General features: G+C 45.0%; 1 protein-coding gene across 2 annotated transcripts in view; it reads right to left on the bottom strand.

Annotated features, from left to right (window-relative positions):
* Positions 1-15,193, bottom strand: part of LOC119777638 (formin-binding protein 1-like) — a 35,234-nt gene extending 20,041 nt beyond the window's left edge. The window contains exons 1-10 of one of the 2 annotated variants that reach the window (XM_038276602.1): positions 15,016-15,193; positions 13,436-13,551; positions 13,305-13,355; positions 11,521-11,668; positions 9,298-9,360; positions 4,557-4,649; positions 4,315-4,329; positions 4,085-4,213; positions 3,243-3,389; positions 2,817-2,993 (exon numbers count right to left, since the gene is read on the bottom strand). In XM_038276602.1, coding sequence (XP_038132530.1) covers positions 2,817-2,993; positions 3,243-3,389; positions 4,085-4,213; positions 4,315-4,329; positions 4,557-4,649; positions 9,298-9,360; positions 11,521-11,668; positions 13,305-13,355; positions 13,436-13,551; positions 15,016-15,045 — 969 coding nt within the window. In that variant the 5' untranslated portion in view covers positions 15,046-15,193. Of the gene's footprint in view, positions 1-2,816; positions 2,994-3,242; positions 3,390-4,084; positions 4,214-4,314; positions 4,330-4,556; positions 4,650-9,297; positions 9,361-11,520; positions 11,669-13,304; positions 13,356-13,435; positions 13,612-15,015 lie in introns of those variants that run through there. The other variant, XM_038276601.1, reaches the window with a different exon arrangement.
* Positions 15,194-18,906: the final 3,713 nt, after the last annotated feature.

Below are 18,906 nucleotides of genomic sequence, written 5' to 3'. Positions count from 1 at the left end.
AAAGATTATGGTTAGGTTAGAGACAGATTAGAGTTAGGTTACAGACAGATTAGAGTTAGGTTACAGACAGATTAGAGTTAGGTTAGAGACAGATTAGAGTTAGGTTAGAGACAGATTAGAGTTAGGTTAGAGACAGATTAGAGTTAGTTTAGAGAAAGATTAGAGTTAGGTTACAGACAGATTAGAGTTAGGTTACAGACAGATTAGAGTTAGGTTAGAGACAGATTAGAGTTAGGTTAGAGACAGATTAGAGTTAGTTTAGAGTTAGGCTGGAGACAGATTAGAGTTAGTTTGGAGGAAGATTAGAGTTAGGCTGGATACAGATTACAGATTGCAGTTAGGAAGTGGACAGGAAAAAATGGATTAACAACCTTTGACTGATGCAATTAATTGCGGCTGCAACCCTACAAACACGCTGGTGAACACCAGCATTGAGGGAAGCTGTCAAGTTGAAGAAGGAGTCCTATCGGGCTTTATTGACCTGTGGGACTCCAGAAGCAGCTGATATTTACCGGCAGTCAATGCGGCAGGTGGCTCGGCTGGTCGCTGAGGCAAAAATTCGGGCGTGGGAATATTTCGGGAAGAGGCCATGGAGAAAGACTTTCGTACGGCTTCGAAGCGATTCTGGTCCACAATCTGGCGTCTCAGGAGGGGGAAGCAGTGCAGCACCAACACTATTCATAGTGTGGGTGGTGTGCTGCTGACCTCGACTGGGGACGTCGTATGTTGCTGGGCGGAGTACTTCGAAGACCTCCTTAATCCCACCAACACGTCTTCCAATGAGGAAGCAGAGTCTGGGGGCTCCGTGTCGGGTTCTCCCATCTCTGGTGTTGAGGTCATTGAGGTGGTTAAAAAGCTCCTCGATGGCATGGCCCCAGGGTTGGATGAGATTCACCCTGAATACCTTAAGGCTCTGGATGTTGTGGGGCTGTGTTGGTTAACGCGGCTCTGCAACATTGTGTGGACATTAGGGGCCTGGATTGGCAGACTGGGGTGGTGGTCCCTCTATTTAAAAAAGGAGGGTGTGTTCCAACTATATAGGAATCACACTCTTAAGCCTCCCTGGTAAGGTCTATTCCTGGGTTTTGGAAAGGAGGGTCCGTCGGATAGTCGAATCACAGCTTCAAGAGGAGCAGTGTGGTTTTAGTCCCGGCCGTGGAACACTGGATCAGCTCTACACCCTCAGTAGGATCCTGGAGGGTGCATGGGAGTTTACCCAACCAGTCTACATGTGATTTGTGGATCTGGAGAAGGCATTTGACCCTGTACCTCGGGGGTCCTGTGGGGGATACTCTGCTTTGTTTTTTAAAAATATAAATAGAAAAAATCTAACGGCGGACGTACCATAAAGAATAAATGATGAACAGTTTAGTTTGTGCCTTCAAGTCGTTGCCCATAGGAAGACGTTACTGGATATAACCTAACGGAATATCTTCAGAACGGCTCCAAATGACACTAAACTCATATGGGTGAGTAGAACATGATGGAATAACGGAAAATCAAGGAAACAATGGAAAAAAAAATGGTGTTACCCTTTAATAGGGGCTGTTAGGTCCCTGTGTCAGAGCCTGGTCTGCATTGCCGGCAGTAAGTTGGACTCGTTTCCAATCAGGGTTGGACTCCGCCAAGGTTGCCCTTTGTCACCGATTCTGTTCATAACTTTTATGGACAGAATTTCTAGGTGCAGCCAAGGTGTTGAGAGGATCTGTCTTGGTGGCCTTAGGATTGCATCTCTGTTATTGGCAGATGATGTGGTTCTATTGGCTTCATCAGGGCGTGATCTACAGCTCTCACTGGAGCGGTTCACAGCCGACCGTGAAGCGGCCGGGATGAGAATCAGTGCCTCTAAATCAGAGACCATGGTCTGGAGCCGGAAAAGGGTAGAGGGCCTTCTCCGGGTTGGGGAGGATGTACTGCCCCTAGTGGAGGAGTTTAAGTATGTTGGGGTCTTGTTCATGACTGAGGGGAAGATGGAGCGGGAGATTGATAGGCGGATTGGTGAGGCGTCTGCTATGAAGCGTGCGCTGTACCGGTCTGTTGTGGTGAAGAGAGAGCTGAGCCAAAAAGCAAAGCTCTGGATTTACCGGTGGATCTACGTTCCTACCCTCATCTAATGTCATGAGCTTTGGGTCATGACCGAAAGAACGAGATCCCAGATACAACAGACTGAAATGAGTTTCCTCCGTAGGGTGGCTGGGCTCTCCCTTAGAGATAGGGGGAGGAGCTCAGTCATCCGGAGAGGACTCAGAGTAGAGCCGCTGCTCCCCCACATCGAGAGGAGCCAGCTGAGGTGGCTCGGGCATCTGGTTAGGATGCCTCCTGGACGCCTCCCTGGTGAGGTGTTCCAGGCACGTCCCACTGGGAGGAGGCCCAGGGGGAGACCCAGGACACGCTGGAGGGATTATGTTTCTCTGCTGGCCTGGGAGCGCCTTGGGATTCCCCCGGAGGAGCTGGACCATGTGGCTGGAGAGAGGGACGTCTGGGCCTCCCTACTGAAGCTGCTGCCCCCACAACCCGACCCCGGATAAGCTGAAGAAGATGGATCTAAATCTATTCAGAATTAGTCATATAACACAGTTAAATGTCAGTAGAACACCTCTTAGATGGGGCTACCAGATGACTAGATGGGGCTACCTGGTGACTAGATGGGGCTACCAGATGAATAGATGGGGCTACCTGGTGACTAGATGGGGCTACCAGATGACTAGATGGGGCTACCAGATGAATAGATGGGGCTACCTGGTGACTAGATGGGGCTACCAGATGACTAGATGGGGCTACCAGATGACTAGATGGGGCTACCTGGTGGGGCTTACCTTATTTTTACGTAAAAATGGCCAAAGCTTCCTGCTTTGTCTCCGGCCTTCAGCCCGGTTGTCCAGGTAACTGGATTCAGAGATGCTCCGCCTCATGGTGGCGCTGTAGTCTTCAAACTCAATGTCACCTGGAGGGTCGAAGCCGGATTTATAAACCTCCACAACATGGCCAGTGTCCTGCAAACAAACACACAGCTATGATGATTAAAGGCAGGATAGATCTGCAAACAGAGCTGCAGCTCTAAAAGCACCCAGCAGGGGAGCTGTAACTCAAGCTAAGAGTGATGTAGCATGACTTTAATCCAACATTTAAGAAACAAACAAATCAGAAGAAATGAAAAAAGGAAAAAGTAAATTCTGATGCAATATCAAAATAATTGTTAAAAAACCGATGAACAGAAACAAATAGTTAAAATAAACACTTACTTTCCTCGGCTGAATGCTTTCAGCAGCGTCCATCATGGCGTCCAGGCAGCGACTTGCCACAGGAAGCACTTTCCTTTCCGACTCAGCAGATAAACGCATCGCTTCAGCGATTCGTTCAATGCGCCGCTCCTCCATGTCCTGAATACGCTGAAAAACAATCATTCAGTTATTTACCAAACGCTCTACACCTCATCTGTTGACAACTTATTCAATCCCTGGATTATGGATTAAAGTTTGAATGCTTGTTGAGGAAGGATCTGATACTAACTGATCTATAATCAGAGATCACAATCTTTAAGACTTGGATCTGTTATCAGAGAATCAACACAGATCTAGAAGGATCTGTCACCAAAGGAGGAGTGGCCGCCTACTGGTCACGGCATAGAGCTTGGATCCCAGAGGTTCTGAGTTCGAGCCCCACTCCTATAGTGTCCACTCTGGGTCCCTGAGTAAGACCCTTAACCCCACACTGCTCCCCGGGAGCCACACAATGGTGAGGTTAGAAAGTCCATCTGAAAACACGTGCAGCCGGTCCATCAGGATGATGATGCTACTAAAACAGTATGCTGGCTCTCTGCAGCCGGCCCGCCGTCAAGCACTTCCTGCTGCAGTCCGTAGAGGCTGCAAGTGATTATAAAGCTTTTAGGCTTTAAACCATGATTTGGGGACCAACGTTGTTGCTGATATTAACCGTGATCATTGCTTTAGAAGGATGCTCTCCAATAGCTCCTCTCAGAAGACTCTCCATGAGGGGCACGTGAAACTGTCTCCCGTGGGGCTGATGTTGGGCCAGCCATATGGAGCTTGGTTTGCCCACTATGGCCTTTAGAGGTGGGCTTTACCTGGTAGATGACTGGTACCAGAGTGCGGTAGTGCTGGTGCTGGTCCTTGTTAAACTGGTTTAAAATGGTGACATAATCTTTCCTGGATTCCTCAGCAGCCTGTTGTTTCTGCTGAGCTGTTTGGCGAGCCTGAAAACGGTCACGACAAAAACATCACAGGTTAGCTTTGGCCACATGCCAGGTAATCTCTTTCTAGAAAAAAAGTGAGATATTTCTAAAAACAGACGTACCTTCAGAGAGCAGCGCTGAGAAGAGAACAGAGACTTAATCAGTTCAACAGAAATAACAACCGTAAATCAAAGTGCTTGGTTGCTATGGAGCGACTGTGAGCTAACTGGCAGCAGAGAAGCTGTGAAACGGTGCATTGCTAGCTGATGCAGGTGAGTTACAGGTAAATGATGGTGATCTAGCTTTGCTGTATAACTCAGCTTCTCCTGCTGACCAAATGTTCTGGTGTCTCAGGGTGTAGAACCTTTTCTCCGTCCGCCTTGTCCAGCTCGATTCTGTCTGAGATGTGTTGAGCTCGCTCCGCCTCCTTGCAGTCGCGCTCAAATCGCCGTTTACTCTAAACAGGAAAAAAATAACAACAATCTCACATTTTGGAGCTCAGACTGTTTTAAAGAACCAGTTTAAATGTTGATGAGGTCTGAAAGGAACCAGTGTGGAGGGCTTTCCTTAACCTCTGGTGCTGAGATCAAATGTCATTGCGACTCCCTCTGATTTATATTCTACTTCCTGTTGACAGTGGCCGCGTAAGGCTAGACATGCGCCGGCTCTCAGCTGAAAGCTACGCTAAGTAGCAACCAAATCCCTGTGGAGAGCTCTGTGCTTACTGAACAGAGTCAGACTACCTTTCCTGCGATTCAGAGGGAGCCGATGGCGTCTTTTCCTGCGATTCAAACAGAGTTGAATGCAGCGTTTTGTGAACCCGCTTTTAGGAGCCACTGACCCATGCTATAAGACCATCACCTGCTTGACCCGCTGCCTGGGCTGCCTGGACAGGCGTAGCTAAAGGGAGATGTACCGTCTAAGGCTTCTGTGAGTTATAAATGAACCCCTGCAAAGTTGCCTCTTATTGCATCTGATTAATCCAAATGTCTTTGAAAGCTGCTGTTGGACGAACAGACTGGACCGAAGACGGGGCAGAAAGCCTCTTCCACTCCACCGAGCCCAAACAACATTCCTCTTTTCCATCTGATGCTTGATAAGTGCTCTGCTTGGGTGACCTGTGTAGAATAGCTAGCTGTGTTTATGTTTTATTAGAAATAAGCTTTCTGGTCAAACAGCTAATGGTTCTGACCCGAATAAGGCTAATGCTCACTGAGCCGACTGACCAACCAATGTGGCCTTACCATCTGTGTCTGAAGAGACATTGGACTGGCTAGCATTGTTAGCTCCCTGCTACCTCAGCTCTAACCTTTCCTTTATTTCAGCTGGACCGGACCGGACCTCCTGGGGCCAGCTAAGCTGATCCAGTCCATTTTAAGCCTCATCACAGTTTAATGCATTTTTAACATCTCTGTAACTGGTTTTATTATTTAAAAATTTTCACATCCCCAGAAGTTCTGGGCGAGGAGGAGGAGTAGCAACAATCTTCCAGTCTGACCTACTGATTACTCCCAAAACAGTTAATACCTACAACTCTTTGATCATTTAACCCTTAATTTCTGTCAGGACTCTGCAGGCTCTGCCTTTTTCTCTCTTCTCTGCAGGTGGCTGGAGCTGACAGGTGGGTGTGGTACATCTGTGGCTCGTTCAGTGGCGTGCGGCCCCGCCACATAAGCAGCTCTCGGACAGCTGATGGACGCCAGAGTGTTAACCTTGTTGGTATGCTTGCAGGCCTCTGTCTCTGACAGCTTACCTTTTCCTGCACTAACTCAAGTCTCCTGTGTTTCGCAGGTCGCTTCTCATTATGGAAAACCTTTCCAGCTGTCCCTCATGCTCAGACGTCGTCAGTGGAAGATCTCATGTTCTGACTGTTCTGGATGCTCCTCCGAACAATCCCTCCAGCTCTCCTGGTGGTACCAAGCCGGGCTGTAGACCCTACCAAGTCCCTCTGGTTCCATCAGCTCCCCCCATATCCCTCCTCGGCCCCTGCTGCTCGGGGCCCTCCTCATGGACTTTCATCAGCTGCCCACCTGTCACTCAGTCACCTGACAACATCTCGAAGAGGTTCCCCACTGAGTCCGCCTCTCCACTCCCCCCGGCCCGGTTCCATCATCCGGTGATAGCTTTCATTAACATTCCCTCTCACTCGTTCTCCCGATCTCCCAGACGTGTCTAAGTTTTGCTCTCACCACAGATTGATCAAGTCCCGCCTAACCTGTTTACTCTAGCGATCCTCAGCTTCCAGTTTCCGTGTTCCTTGCTGTTTGTTTAATAAACATCTGAAACTGCTCTTGCCTCCTGTGTTAGTTCTGCATTTGGGCCAAGCACCTAAAAACCATGACAGTTTCCCTTATCCAAAGCCAGAAAACCTCTTCTTTCTGTAACTTTGTATCATCCACCAGGTCCTTACTCTGAATGTTTAGATGAGTTTTCAGAGTTCCTTTCTGATTTGGTATTAAATACTGACAGGGTCATCATAGTGGGAGATTTTAACATCCATGCTGACATTGAAGGCGATAGCTTAAGAGCAGCCTTTAATGCTATCTTAGACACTATTGGCTTTGTTCAATATGTGAATAGTCCCACACATTCTCATCTTCATACTTTGGATCTTGTGCTGACATACGGCATAGAATGTGAAGAAATAACAGTATTTCCTCACAACCCTGTCCTCTCTGACCACTTTCTAATAACCTTCAGGATTACTTTAACAGAGTTCTCCTCCCCCAAAAGAAGGTTCAATTTTAGTAGATCATTATCAGATAGTGCAGTTATACATTTTAAAGAATCTGCTTCACTTTCTCTCTCTGTGTCGCTGAGCAGTGCTGCAGAGTGCAAAAGCTTAGCTTATTCCCCTTCACAGGTTGATGATTTTGTTGATGGGGTTGCTAGTTCTCTGCGTACTGCCTTAGACAACGCAGCTCCTTTGAAAATGAAAACGGTTAAAAATAGAAAGCTGGCTCCTTGGTTTAATGCAGAGCTGCGTACTTTGAAGCAAAATGCTAGGAAACTGGAGAGAAAATATCGCTCCACAGGCCTGCGGGAGTCCTTCCTAGTCTGGAAAAATGGTTTACTGCTGTATAAGAGGACCCTTTGTAAAGCAAGAGCAGCATACTTCTCCTCATTAATAGAGGAGAATAAGAATAATCCTAGATTTCTTTTTAATACAGTTGCCAAACTCACCCAGAGCCATAGCTCTGTTGAACCGTCCATTCCACCTGCTCTTAGCAGCAATGATTTTATGGGATTCTTTATAAATAAGATTGATCTTATTAAAAATAAGATCATAAGCACTCCTCTATCCACGATTGTACCTGAGGTAGTCATGGAATCTGAACCGGGTTTAGACTGCTTTGATCCAGTTGAACTTTCTGAATTAGCAAAATTATTGTCTTCATCTAAGCCTTCAACTTGGATGTTAGATCCAGTTCCAACCAGGTTATTTAAGGAGGTATTCCCTTTGATCTCCTCCTCCATTCTAGATGTGATTAATCTATCTCTGTTACAGAGATATGTACCTAAAGCTTTTAAGGTTGCTGGAATTAAACCTCTGCTTAAGAAACCGTCTCTTGACCCAGATGACTTGGTCAATTATAGACCTATATCCAATCTTCCTTTCTGATCTAAAATTCTTGAGAAAGTAGTTGCCAAACAAGTGTGCGATCACTTCCACCATAATGAACTTTTTGAAGAGTTTCAGTCTGGCTTTAGAGCTCATCATAGCACTGAAACAGCTCTGGTGAAAGTCACTAATGATATTCTCATGGCCTCAGATAATGGACTTGTATCTGTGCTCGTCCTGTTGGATCTTAGTGCTGCATTTGATACAGTTGATCATAATATTCTTTTAGAAAGACTTGAATATTTTGTTGGAATTAAAGGAACAGCACTAGACTGGTTTAAATCTGATCTATCTGATAGAATTCAGTTTGTTCACATTAATGATAGATCTTCAACATGCTCAAAGGTTACCTGTGGAGTACCACAGGGATCAGTGCTAGGACCAATTCTCTTTACTTTATACATGCTCCCAATTGGTAGAGTTATTATAGATAGATAGATAGATGTACTTTATTTATCCCAAGCTGGGAAATTGCAGTGTAGCAGCAGCTTCACACATAGTGACAGTCACAACACAATAAGATAAGAAAAAAGTAAAAATAACATAACATCCACGCGTATTTACATTATAAGGGTAATTTACATTAGACAGCATGGGATTAATTTCCACTGTTATGCTGATGATACCCAGCTATATCTGTCTATAATCCAGATGAAGCTAACCCATTACATAGATTACAGGCATGTCTTGAAGACATAAAAACCTGGATGACTCTTAACTTTCTGCTTCTGAATGCAGACAAAACAGAAGTTATAGTCTTTGGACCAGAGTCTCTGCAAAAGAAGCTGATTAGCCAGTCACTTCATTTGGACGGGATTAAACTGATTTCAGATAATAAAGTAAAAAATCTTGGTGTTATTTTTGATCAGGACCTGTCATTTAAATCCCACATCAAAGAGGTTTCTAGAATTTCCTTCTTTCATCTGAGGGATATTGCTAAAATTGAGCGATGCGTCTGTGGAGAGGTTGTTTGGTTTCTCCAATATAAAGATCAGAGCATTCCTCACTGCATTGAACTGCAGACACTCCGCTCAGATTAGGTCTTGGGGTTTGGTCTTAAGATTGCTCTAGTCTCTGTTTAAGGATCTGTTTTGTTTGAAATATTCTGGGATTTTGGGTTTAGAGAAAATCCTCTTTTGATCTGGACCTGATCAAACGAGGATTTTCAGAGACTCCAGCAACTTATGGGATGGAGAAGTTTTTGTGTTTAATCTTCTCAACATTGATTTTGCTTTGATTTTTGTCCAAGTTATTAATGTTTTACTGGGTTTTTTTTCCTAGTTATCTAGCTGATTGTGTTCTAGTTCAACAATCATTTGTGATGATTTGTGTGCAAAGTGGTTGTGAAAGGTAAAATAATATTTATCAAAGAGACAAAGAGCAGTCCTTTCTGTTCAGCTTAAGGATGGAGGCATAATATTAATGGCAGGAGGGTCCAGTGGTGGTGAGTTGGGTCAGTAAAAAGAAAGTGGTCGGTACTCACAGATTCTAACTGCTTCCAAGAGCTTTCTATGTGCTGCTGAGCACGGCGGCCATCTTGGAAATGCTGAAAGAAGAAAAAGTTAATTGGACAGAGAAATGGACATAAAGGTAAGATGGAAAACTATTCCATTAACTCTATAAATTATCCTAAAATGATCCAGACACAGTCCGGATCCGGAGGTCTTTGTTTCTGGACCAAAGGAAGAACATTTCACAGTTAGTACCTAGCTTCAGCTAATCCTGCTAGAAAGCAGCAATCAGGCTCTAGATCTGGACTCAGACCCGAAGCTTCAGAGGCTCATAGAGACAGAAACACAGTGGACCTTCTATGCCTCACTAGAACTATAGAAAGTAGATCAGACAGCTGATCCAGACGCCGCTGCCTGCGTCCTCACTAGAACTATAGAAAGTAGATCAGACAGCTGATCCAGACGCTGCCGCCTGCGTCCTCACTAGAACTATAGAAAGTAGATCAGACAGCTGATCCAGACGCTGCTGCCTGCGTCCTCACTAGAACTATAGAAAGTAGATCAGACAGCTGATCCAGACGCTGCTGCCTGCGTCCTCACTAGAACTATAGAAAGTAGATCAGACAGCTGATCCAGACGCTGCTGCCTGTGTCCTCACTAGAACTATAGAAAGTAGATCAGACAGCTGATCCAGACGCTGCTGCCTGCGTCCTCACTAGAACTATAGAAAGTAGATCAGACAGCTGATCCAGACGCTGCTGCCTGCGTCCTCACTAGAACTATAGAAAGTAGATCAGACAGCTGATCCAGACGCTGCCGCCTGCGTCCTCACTAGAACTATAGAAAGTAGATCAGACAGCTGATCCAGACGCTGCCGCCTGCGTCCTCACTAGAACTATAGAAAGTAGATCAGACAGCTGATCCAGACGCTGCTGCCTGCGTCCTCACTAGAACTATAGAAAGTAGATCAGACAGCTGATCCAGACGCTGCTGCCTGCGTCCTCACTAGAACTATAGAAAGTAGATCAGACAGCTGATCCAGACGCTGCTGCCTGCGTCCTCACTAGAACTATAGAAAGTAGATCAGACAGCTGATCCAGACGCTGCTGCCTGCGTCCTCACTAGAACTATAGAAAGTAGATCAGACAGCTGATCCAGACGCTGCCGCCTGCGTCCTCACTAGAACTATAGAAAGTAGATCAGACAGCTGATCCAGACGCTGCTGCCTGCGTCCTCACTAGAACTATAGAAAGTAGATCAGACAGCTGATCCAGACGCTGCTGCCTGCGTCCTAACTAGAACTATAGAAAGTAGATCAGACAGCTGATCCAGACGCTGCTGCCTGCGTCCTCACTAGAACTATAGAAAGTAGATCAGACAGCTGATCCAGACGCTGCTGCCTGCGTCCTCACTAGAACTATAGAAAGTAGATCAGACAGCTGATGCATTTGATCCAGTTGACCATAATATTCTTTTAGAAAGACTTGAATATTTTGTTGGAATTAAAGGAACAGATCTAGACTGGTTTAAATCTTATCTGTCTGATTGAATTCAGTTTGTTCATGTTAATGATAGATCTTCAACACGCTCAAAGGTTACCTGTGGAGTACCACAGGGATCAGTGCTAGGACCAATTCTCTTTACTTTATACATGCTCCCAATTGGTAGAATTATTAGACAGCATGGGATTAATTTCCACTGTTATGCTGATGATACCCAGCTATATCTGTCTATAATCCAGATGAAGCTAACCCATTACATAGATTACAGGCATGTCTGAAGACATAAAAACCTGGATGACTCTTAACTTTCTGCTTCTGAATGCAGACAAAACAGAAGTTATAGTCTTTGGACCAGAGTTTAATTGCAAACAATTTAAAAACTATTTCAGTTAACTCAGTTAAGAAATACTTTATTAATCCCAATCAAAAATGTTAAATTCAAGGCTTTATTATAACATCTTTAGATAAAGGTGATGGCTGGCTGTGTGGTTATTCTGTCCCAGATTTAGGGCGGTTGCTTGTTCTGACCGCCTTTAGACTTTAAATGTCGATGAGACTCTGGCTGAGTATCTGATTCTCCTCTGATGCCATCACTAGCTGCTCTGTCCTTCAGTTCAAACTGCTCTAGCCACTGGTGAAACAACAGAAACATATTTGGGAAAACTAGTTCCTGTGTTAGCCTGTTAGTGTGGGCTCAGATCTAGTCTGCATCAGTCTTTGGGGTTAGAATGGCGTCTGTCTTTCCTGACTCACTGTTTTCCTCTCGGCCTTCAGTTCCTGGGTATACTTCATCAGTTCGCAGACAATCTGTGTGTGAAGGTTGTCAGCCAAATCCTCCCTCTGAGCTGCCATTTCATTCAGCTGCTGCAGAGTTGCTGCAAACGCCAAACACCATGTGTACCTAAAGGGACCAGAGACACAGAGAAAACAGCCGTCTTTATGGTTAGACAGCAAACATTGTCCTCCACAGCCCGGTCTGCAACTAATTAAAATAATGATAATCTAATTAAAATAACTCCAATTGGGGAAAAAGTTAAAACGATTAAATGTGGTCTGTTTAACATAAGATCTCTTTCCTCTAAAAGTCTGCTAGTTAATGACTTGATTTGTGATAATCACATTGACTTGTTTTGCCTTACAGAAACCTGGCTGCAGCAAGAGGATTATGTGAGCATAAATGAGGCAACTCCTTCAAGCTATTTAAATTTTCACATCCCCAGAAGTTCTGGGCGAGGAGGAGGAGTAGCAACAATCTTCCAGTCTGACTTACTGATTACTCCCAAAACAGTTAATACCTACAACTCTTTGATCATTTAACCCTTAATTTCCCTGATCCAAATTTCAAAGCCAGAAAACCTCTTCTTTTTGTAACTTTGTATCGTCCACCAGGTCCTTACTCTGAATTTTTAGATGAGTTTTCAGAGTTCCTTTCTGATTTGGTATTAAATACTGACAGGGTCATCATAGTGGGAGATTTTAACATCCATGCTGACATTGAAGGCGATAGCTTAAGAGCAGCCTTTAATGCTATCTTAGACACTATTGGCTTTGTTCAGAGTGTGAATAGTCCCACACATTCTCATCTTCATACTTTGGATCTTGTGCTGACATACGGCATAGAATGTGAAGAAAAAACAAGCATGCTTAGTGTGAGGGATTGCTGTGTGAGTCGATGTGTCGATGCAATCAGCTGGTTTTCCTTAGATAGAAAACTTTGAACCAGTCTGACCAGATGATCTGGTTTAATTTTCTCTGTAAAGTGCTTTGAGATTACATGATGCTAATTGGAGCTCTATCCTGATGAAGATCCTCAGTCATTAAGTTTAAAAACAATCCACTGAACTTGGTTTCCAAGGTTTGAAACCAACCTTGGAAACCAATTTGCATGTTTCCAAGCAATACAAGGCCTTGTCTATATAAACCTCAAACTCACTGCGGATCCAGACATTTGAATTGAGAAAGCTTCCTGGAGAGGAAGCGAAACGTCTTCAAACCTTGGAAACCAAGTCCAGTGGTTTATTTTTAAACTTTTACGGAATTGGAGCTCTAGATATAAACTGAACTGAATTGAAGTAGCTGCAGGAAATAGAAAAAATGCAAATCCCTTTATTGTCCCACGATGGGTAAACTCTATATTTAACCCCTCCCCTTAAGGAGCAGTGGTCTGCCATTGTGCGGCGCCCGGGGAGCAGTGTGGGGTTATGGTCCTGCTCAGGGATGCAGAGTGGAGGCTGTGGGGATCGAACCGGGTACTTGCAACCTTCTCAGAGCATAAGGCACTGCTGTAACCACTAGGTCAACACTCCCACACAAATTACTGGTGGTAGCTCCAACCCGATGCTTCGATGCTCACTTTAACTTTAATAGGGTAGTTATAGTCGAGCAGTTGGTGGAGCTGGATCGCCTGACGTCACTGATGACGTTTCACCCTTTCATTCAGCTGACTGCTTTGAGGTGAGAGATGGAGATGTGAACATGTGGCGGGACTCAGTGGCTCGGTTCATTTTCCTGTTCTTTATGGGTTATACTCTACTGACCTGCTCTCCTCTTCTCTGCTCCGCTTTGGGTGGTACTTTTTGGAGAGGCTCCTGCAGACAGACAGATGGGTTGGTGAACAGAAGGGACAGGTAGGAGGCATCTGTAGGTGTCCAAGGAGGGACAAGCCTACCGGATCTGCTTGGCGTAGCTCAGCTCTATGTCAGCTCGCTCTTTCACAAACTTGGTGTATCTTTCCAGGAAGTCAATGCCCCAGCTGGTATGCTTCTCGAGATTATCAAACTGGTCCTGAAACCACAGAAACATGGTGGTTTGGTTGGGACTGGGATTCATTGGGTTCGGGTCTTTGAGATGTCTGTCTTTCCTCCAATCATAGGATCCAGAGTTCAAAAAAAGATCTAGAACCAGCAGCTGTTAAATCAATAACAATTTAAATCATCTCTCATTTCTACCTGTTGATAGAAAGTCTTTAAATCTGGAAACTGAACATTCTCACTGGGCCCAGGGAGCCATTAGTTAGGGTCCAGGACCAGAACTTTGCTTTAAACAATAACAACTTGATCTAAATTAATGTAGAAGTTATAATCCAGTGTAGTAAAGTATCACCCCCCCCCAAAGCTCTGATATCACCCCCCCCCAAAGCTCTGGTAACCCCCCCCCAAAGCTCTGATATCACCCCCCCCCAAAGCTCTGGTAACCCCCCCCCAAAGGCCCTGTACCACCCCCCCAAAGCTCTGTTATCACCCCCCCTAAAGGTCCGGTACCACCCCCCCAAAGCTCTGATATCACCCCCCCCCAAAGCTCTGGTAACCCCCCCCCCAAAGGCCCTGTACCACCCCCCCAAAGCTCTGTTATCACCCCCCCTAAAGGCCCTGTACCACCCCCCCAAAGCTCTGATATCACCCCCCCTAAAGGCCCTGTACCACCCCCCCAAAGCTCTGTTATCACCCCCCCTAAAGGCCCTGTACCACCCCCCCAAAGCTCTGATATCACCCCCCCTAAAGGCCCTGTACCACCCCCCCAAAGCTCTGATATCACCCCCCCCAAAGCTCTGATATCACCCCCCCAAAGGCCCGGTATCACCCCCCCTAAAGGCCCGGTATCACCCCCCCTAAAGGTCCGGTACCACCCCCCCAAAGCTCTGATATCACCCCCCCCCAAAGCTCTGGTAACCCCCCCCCAAAGGCCCTGTACCACCCCCCCAAAGCTCTGTTATCACCCCCCCTAAAGGTCCGGTACCACCCCCCCAAAGCTCTGATATCACCCCCCCCCAAAGCTCTGTTATCACCCCCCCTAAAGGCCCTGTACCACCCCCCCAAAGCTCTGATATCACCCCCCCCAAAGCTCTGATATCACCCCCCCAAAGGCCCGGTATCACCCCCCCTAAAGGCCCGGTACCCCCCCACCCCCCATGCTGGGTCAGAACCCTCGTATTAACTAGAAGTCCTGGAGCAGGCTTCGCCCAGGGTTTTGCCTTGCAGGCTGCCTACAGCTGCAGGTTCAGGTTAGAAAAGGTTCCTGCTGCAGCGGACATTTTCGGTCCAAACGTCCGGACCGAAGCAGGTTCTGGGGGTTTAGATAAGGAGGTCTGAGGAGGTGATGGGGAGGCTCTACATGATGGATGCATGGATGATGCATCCTCCATGATGCTGCAGAGCCAGACGCTGTCGTCACCCTCCGTGTTGCTATGGCAGACAGAGGCGCCAACCGGTGGCCGCCCGGTTCCGTCCCGGTGAGAAGCATCGCACTTACCCACAGCTCGGTGCCCCAGTTGCAGCTCATGTTTCCGCTCTCGGTACCGAACCTACTGCCACCGGGACGTGGTTCCGTCTGACCGTCACGCGCCGCGCATCAGACTCTTTGTCGTCACAGAGGGATGCTGAGCAGCTCAGGGTACATTCATTTGTTTCACTGCGGCGCATGCGCAGTGACATCAGCACTGCACCGTACTCCATGCGATCAGAGGGTCAGTAAGGGAGGGGGCGGAGCCTAGCGCCCCTCCTACCTTTTCCTCTCTCAGAGGAAATGATAAAGAGCTTTAGATAGTTCTCTGCAAACCTGGTGGTTAAATCACTAAGCTATAAACAGCCTAAAGATAAACAGCTGCTTCACCTGTGTTTAACATTCAGACTTAGCTTAAAGTTAGTATCGGTCTGAAAAGTTCTCCCCTCCTAAAGCCGGCGATGTTTTCAATGATCGCACGCAGCTACAGCTCAGACTGGGAGATGAAAGGTTCTGATGTTTGTTCTCACGCCGTTGGCCCGATGCTCTGATGCCGCCTAAAAACAGAAGAATTCATTTAAACCTGTTTTTCTCCCGACCTTTGATCCCTGATGGGGTCGTCAGAGGCCGATCCCCCTGGATGCTACACCACAAGGGGAAAACTTGTACAGTGTAGCCTGGCGTTAGCATTAGCTCGGCCAGAGATCGTCATAGAAACAGCTGGTTGGACAGATGGCACCAAAAACAGTCAGTGTTACATCACTCGAATAAAAACTAAAGACAGAAAGAGCGGCGCATGGAGGACGGTTTGATGAGGAGGGAGATCAGCGATGGCTTCAGGCCAGCCGCGGTTCATCTACCCGTCAGCAGCAGCTCCTCTGGTTGCTCTCAGAGGACACAACTCTATTTTTATGAGCAATGAATCTTAAACACCAGCAGTTGTTTCTCTCTGCTGTCGCCATGTGCATCCTCAGGAGGAAGATGCTCTCACTGAACACAGCCAGAAGGAACCTGTTTGCTGCTGCTACCCTGAGCTGAGCTGTGGAGGAGCTCTATGCTACTGGTGCTACTGCTACTGTGAGTTTATTTTCTTCCTAAGGAGGCTACAGAATGACCACTACTCGCAATAAGGGTGGAAACAAAGTAAGCAACACAGAGGAAGCTGAATATGTGACAATGGAGGCAGTTAAGCTTATGCTGGAGCAACAAAAGGATCATTATGAGGAGCTGTTGAAGAGGCAGAAGGCCTTCAGTGGCTTCTGTCAAATGATCCTGGACTCTGTGAACAAAAGGGTGGATTCACTTCTGGGAGAGGTGCAGGAAATTAAAGTGAGTTTAAACTACTCACAGAAAGACATTGATGACTTAAAAAAGCAAACACAAATTCAAAAGACTGATTTGGAAGTAGTGAACAAGGAGCTGAAGAGTTTTAAGTCTGACATGTCTGTCAAGGCCTGTGATGAAACAATAGACTACTTGGAGAATCAGTCTAGGAGAAACAACATTGTGATCAGAGGACTGGGTCCAGATAAGCCTGAGGAGACCTGGGAGGACACTGAAATCAAAGTCAAAAAGTTACTCTCTGAACAACTGAAAATGGAGGCCCCAGTAGAGATTGAGCGAGCTCACAGAAATGGAAGGTTCAGGGGTGGAAATGATAGACCCAGATCCATAGTGGTAAATCTGCTGCGCTTTAAAGACAAACAGCTGATCATGGCGCGAGCAAGAGCCCAGCGGAAAAACTCCTCCATATGCATTAATGAGAACTTTTCAGAGAGACTGAGGAAGAAGACAGCAGAGCTGTTACCTGCTCTAAGAGAGGCAAGAGCGAGAGGTGACTCTGCAGTCATCAGTTATGATCGCTTGATTGTTAAACCCAAAAGCAGGGATTGAAACATGCAATATGATGGCATCACATTGTTAAATATGCTATAATGTACCTCAAACAGACTCATGGATCTAAATCTACCTGAAAAAGGTGTGAGAATTGCTCATATTAATGTAAGGAGCTTAAGAAACAAAGTCCATGAATTATACAGTTATGTTCATAAGGAAGGAATAAATATTATGGCTGTATCGGAGACCCATTTGGATCAGACGATTGTTGATAATTGTGTGGCTATATCTGACTACGATATTTATAGACGTGATCGGAATCTCTTTGGAGGTGGAGTTGCTTTTTACACACAAAGCCAAATCCCTGCTAAGATTAGGACGGACCTAAAGGTTCCTACGGTTGAATGTTTATGCTTAGAAGTACATATTCCTGTTTGTCGACCAATTATTGTTGGATGCATCTATAGGCCGCCAAATTCCAGTGCACTGTATGTTGATGAAATGTGCTCTATTCTGTCAAACATGTGTAATTTGGGTTATGAGATGTATGTGTTGGCAGATTGGAATATTGACTGGCTCTCAAAAACTTGTCATCTTAAGAAAAAGCTAAAAAATGTATTAAGAATCTGTAATCTTAAACAAACAACCAACTAGAACATTCTGTAATGAATCTGGGCATATGTCCTCAACACGCATTGATCACATATTCACAAACCATAGCTCTAGTTGCTCTCAGGTAGTTTCTGTTCCAGTTGGTTTTTCAGATCACAATATAGTAGCTTTAGCCAGAAAAGGTAAAGCGCCAAAAAGTGGGCCAAAAATAATACTTAGAAGAAGTTATAAAAATTTTAAGATGGAGGAATTCATCAGTGATTTGGAGGGATAGATTGGAGCCTTGTGCTATGTACAAAAGATGTGGATATGGCCGTTAAATTTTTCAGTGATTTGTTTCTCTCAGTAGTAAATAATCATGCACCACTTAAAAAGTTTACAGTAAAAGCAAACAAAGCCCCATGGATTGATGATGAGCTTAGACAGAGCATGGCACATAGAGACTCCCTGAAAAAAGAAGCCTGTGTTTTAGGCAAAGTGGCATTTCCTGTGAAATGGAAAGCTTATTGTAAAGAGAGAAATAAAGTGACTATGCTCAATAGAAAGAAAAAAAGGGATTATTATAGAAAGTCGATAGACCAAAAGAAAAATGATGGTAAACAACTGTGGAATACCTGGAATGAGTTAATGGGCAGAAGCAAAATTAAGACAGCAGCATTTTTAGAAGTGAATGGACTTTTTTTAACAAAAGGTAAAGATATTGCAGACCATTTTGGTAAATATTATTCTGATAAAATATATAAGTTAATGAATGACACAAAGTGTTACAGCAATCTGGGCACTTCATCTCAAATAATCAATGATTTGATTGTTAAGAATAAAAACTGTCATTTCACATTTAAATTGTTAAGCACAGATAAAGTTAAAAGTTTGCTTCTAAGATTACATGAAAACAAACCATCAGGAATATTTTTTGAATTTTTACGGAAAAACCATCAGGAATGGATGAGATTGATGGCAGATTACTGAAAATGGCTGCAAGTGTTATAGCTTCACCAGTCTGCCATTTGTTTAATCTAAGCTTGACAGAAGGGGTCTTCCCTCAAATGTGGAAATCTGCTAAAATACTTCCTCTTTCAAAAACTACCAATGTTAGCCTCTCTGCAGTCAATAGTAGGCCCATTAGTATTCTGCCTATACTTAGTAAATTGCTGGAAAAGTTTTTTTTTTTACAGATTTCAACATATTTAAACTGTAACAAATTGATTTTTGAATCACAGCATGCATATAGGGAAAATCACTCGACATGTACAGCCCTTACAGAAATGACGGAGAATTGGTTGTCTAGCATAGACAAAAAACTGATAGTTGGTGCAGTGTTTCTGGATTTTAGTGCTGCATTTGATTTAGTGCATCATCAAATGTTACTTGAAAAGTTATCGGCATACAGATTTGGTGCCACACCTCTGAAATGGATACAAAACTATTTAACATCTAGATCACAATGTGTGTTTTTTAATGGAAGCTTCTCAT

Source organism: Cyprinodon tularosa, unplaced genomic scaffold (genome assembly GCF_016077235.1).
Source record: "Cyprinodon tularosa strain WSP-4 unplaced genomic scaffold, ASM1607723v1 ctg1258, whole genome shotgun sequence".
In the NCBI taxonomy this organism is placed as follows: domain Eukaryota; kingdom Metazoa; phylum Chordata; class Actinopteri; order Cyprinodontiformes; family Cyprinodontidae; genus Cyprinodon; species Cyprinodon tularosa.
The sequence above is the reverse complement of the archived record's forward strand: the minus strand, read 5'-3'. Positions and strand labels throughout refer to the sequence as shown.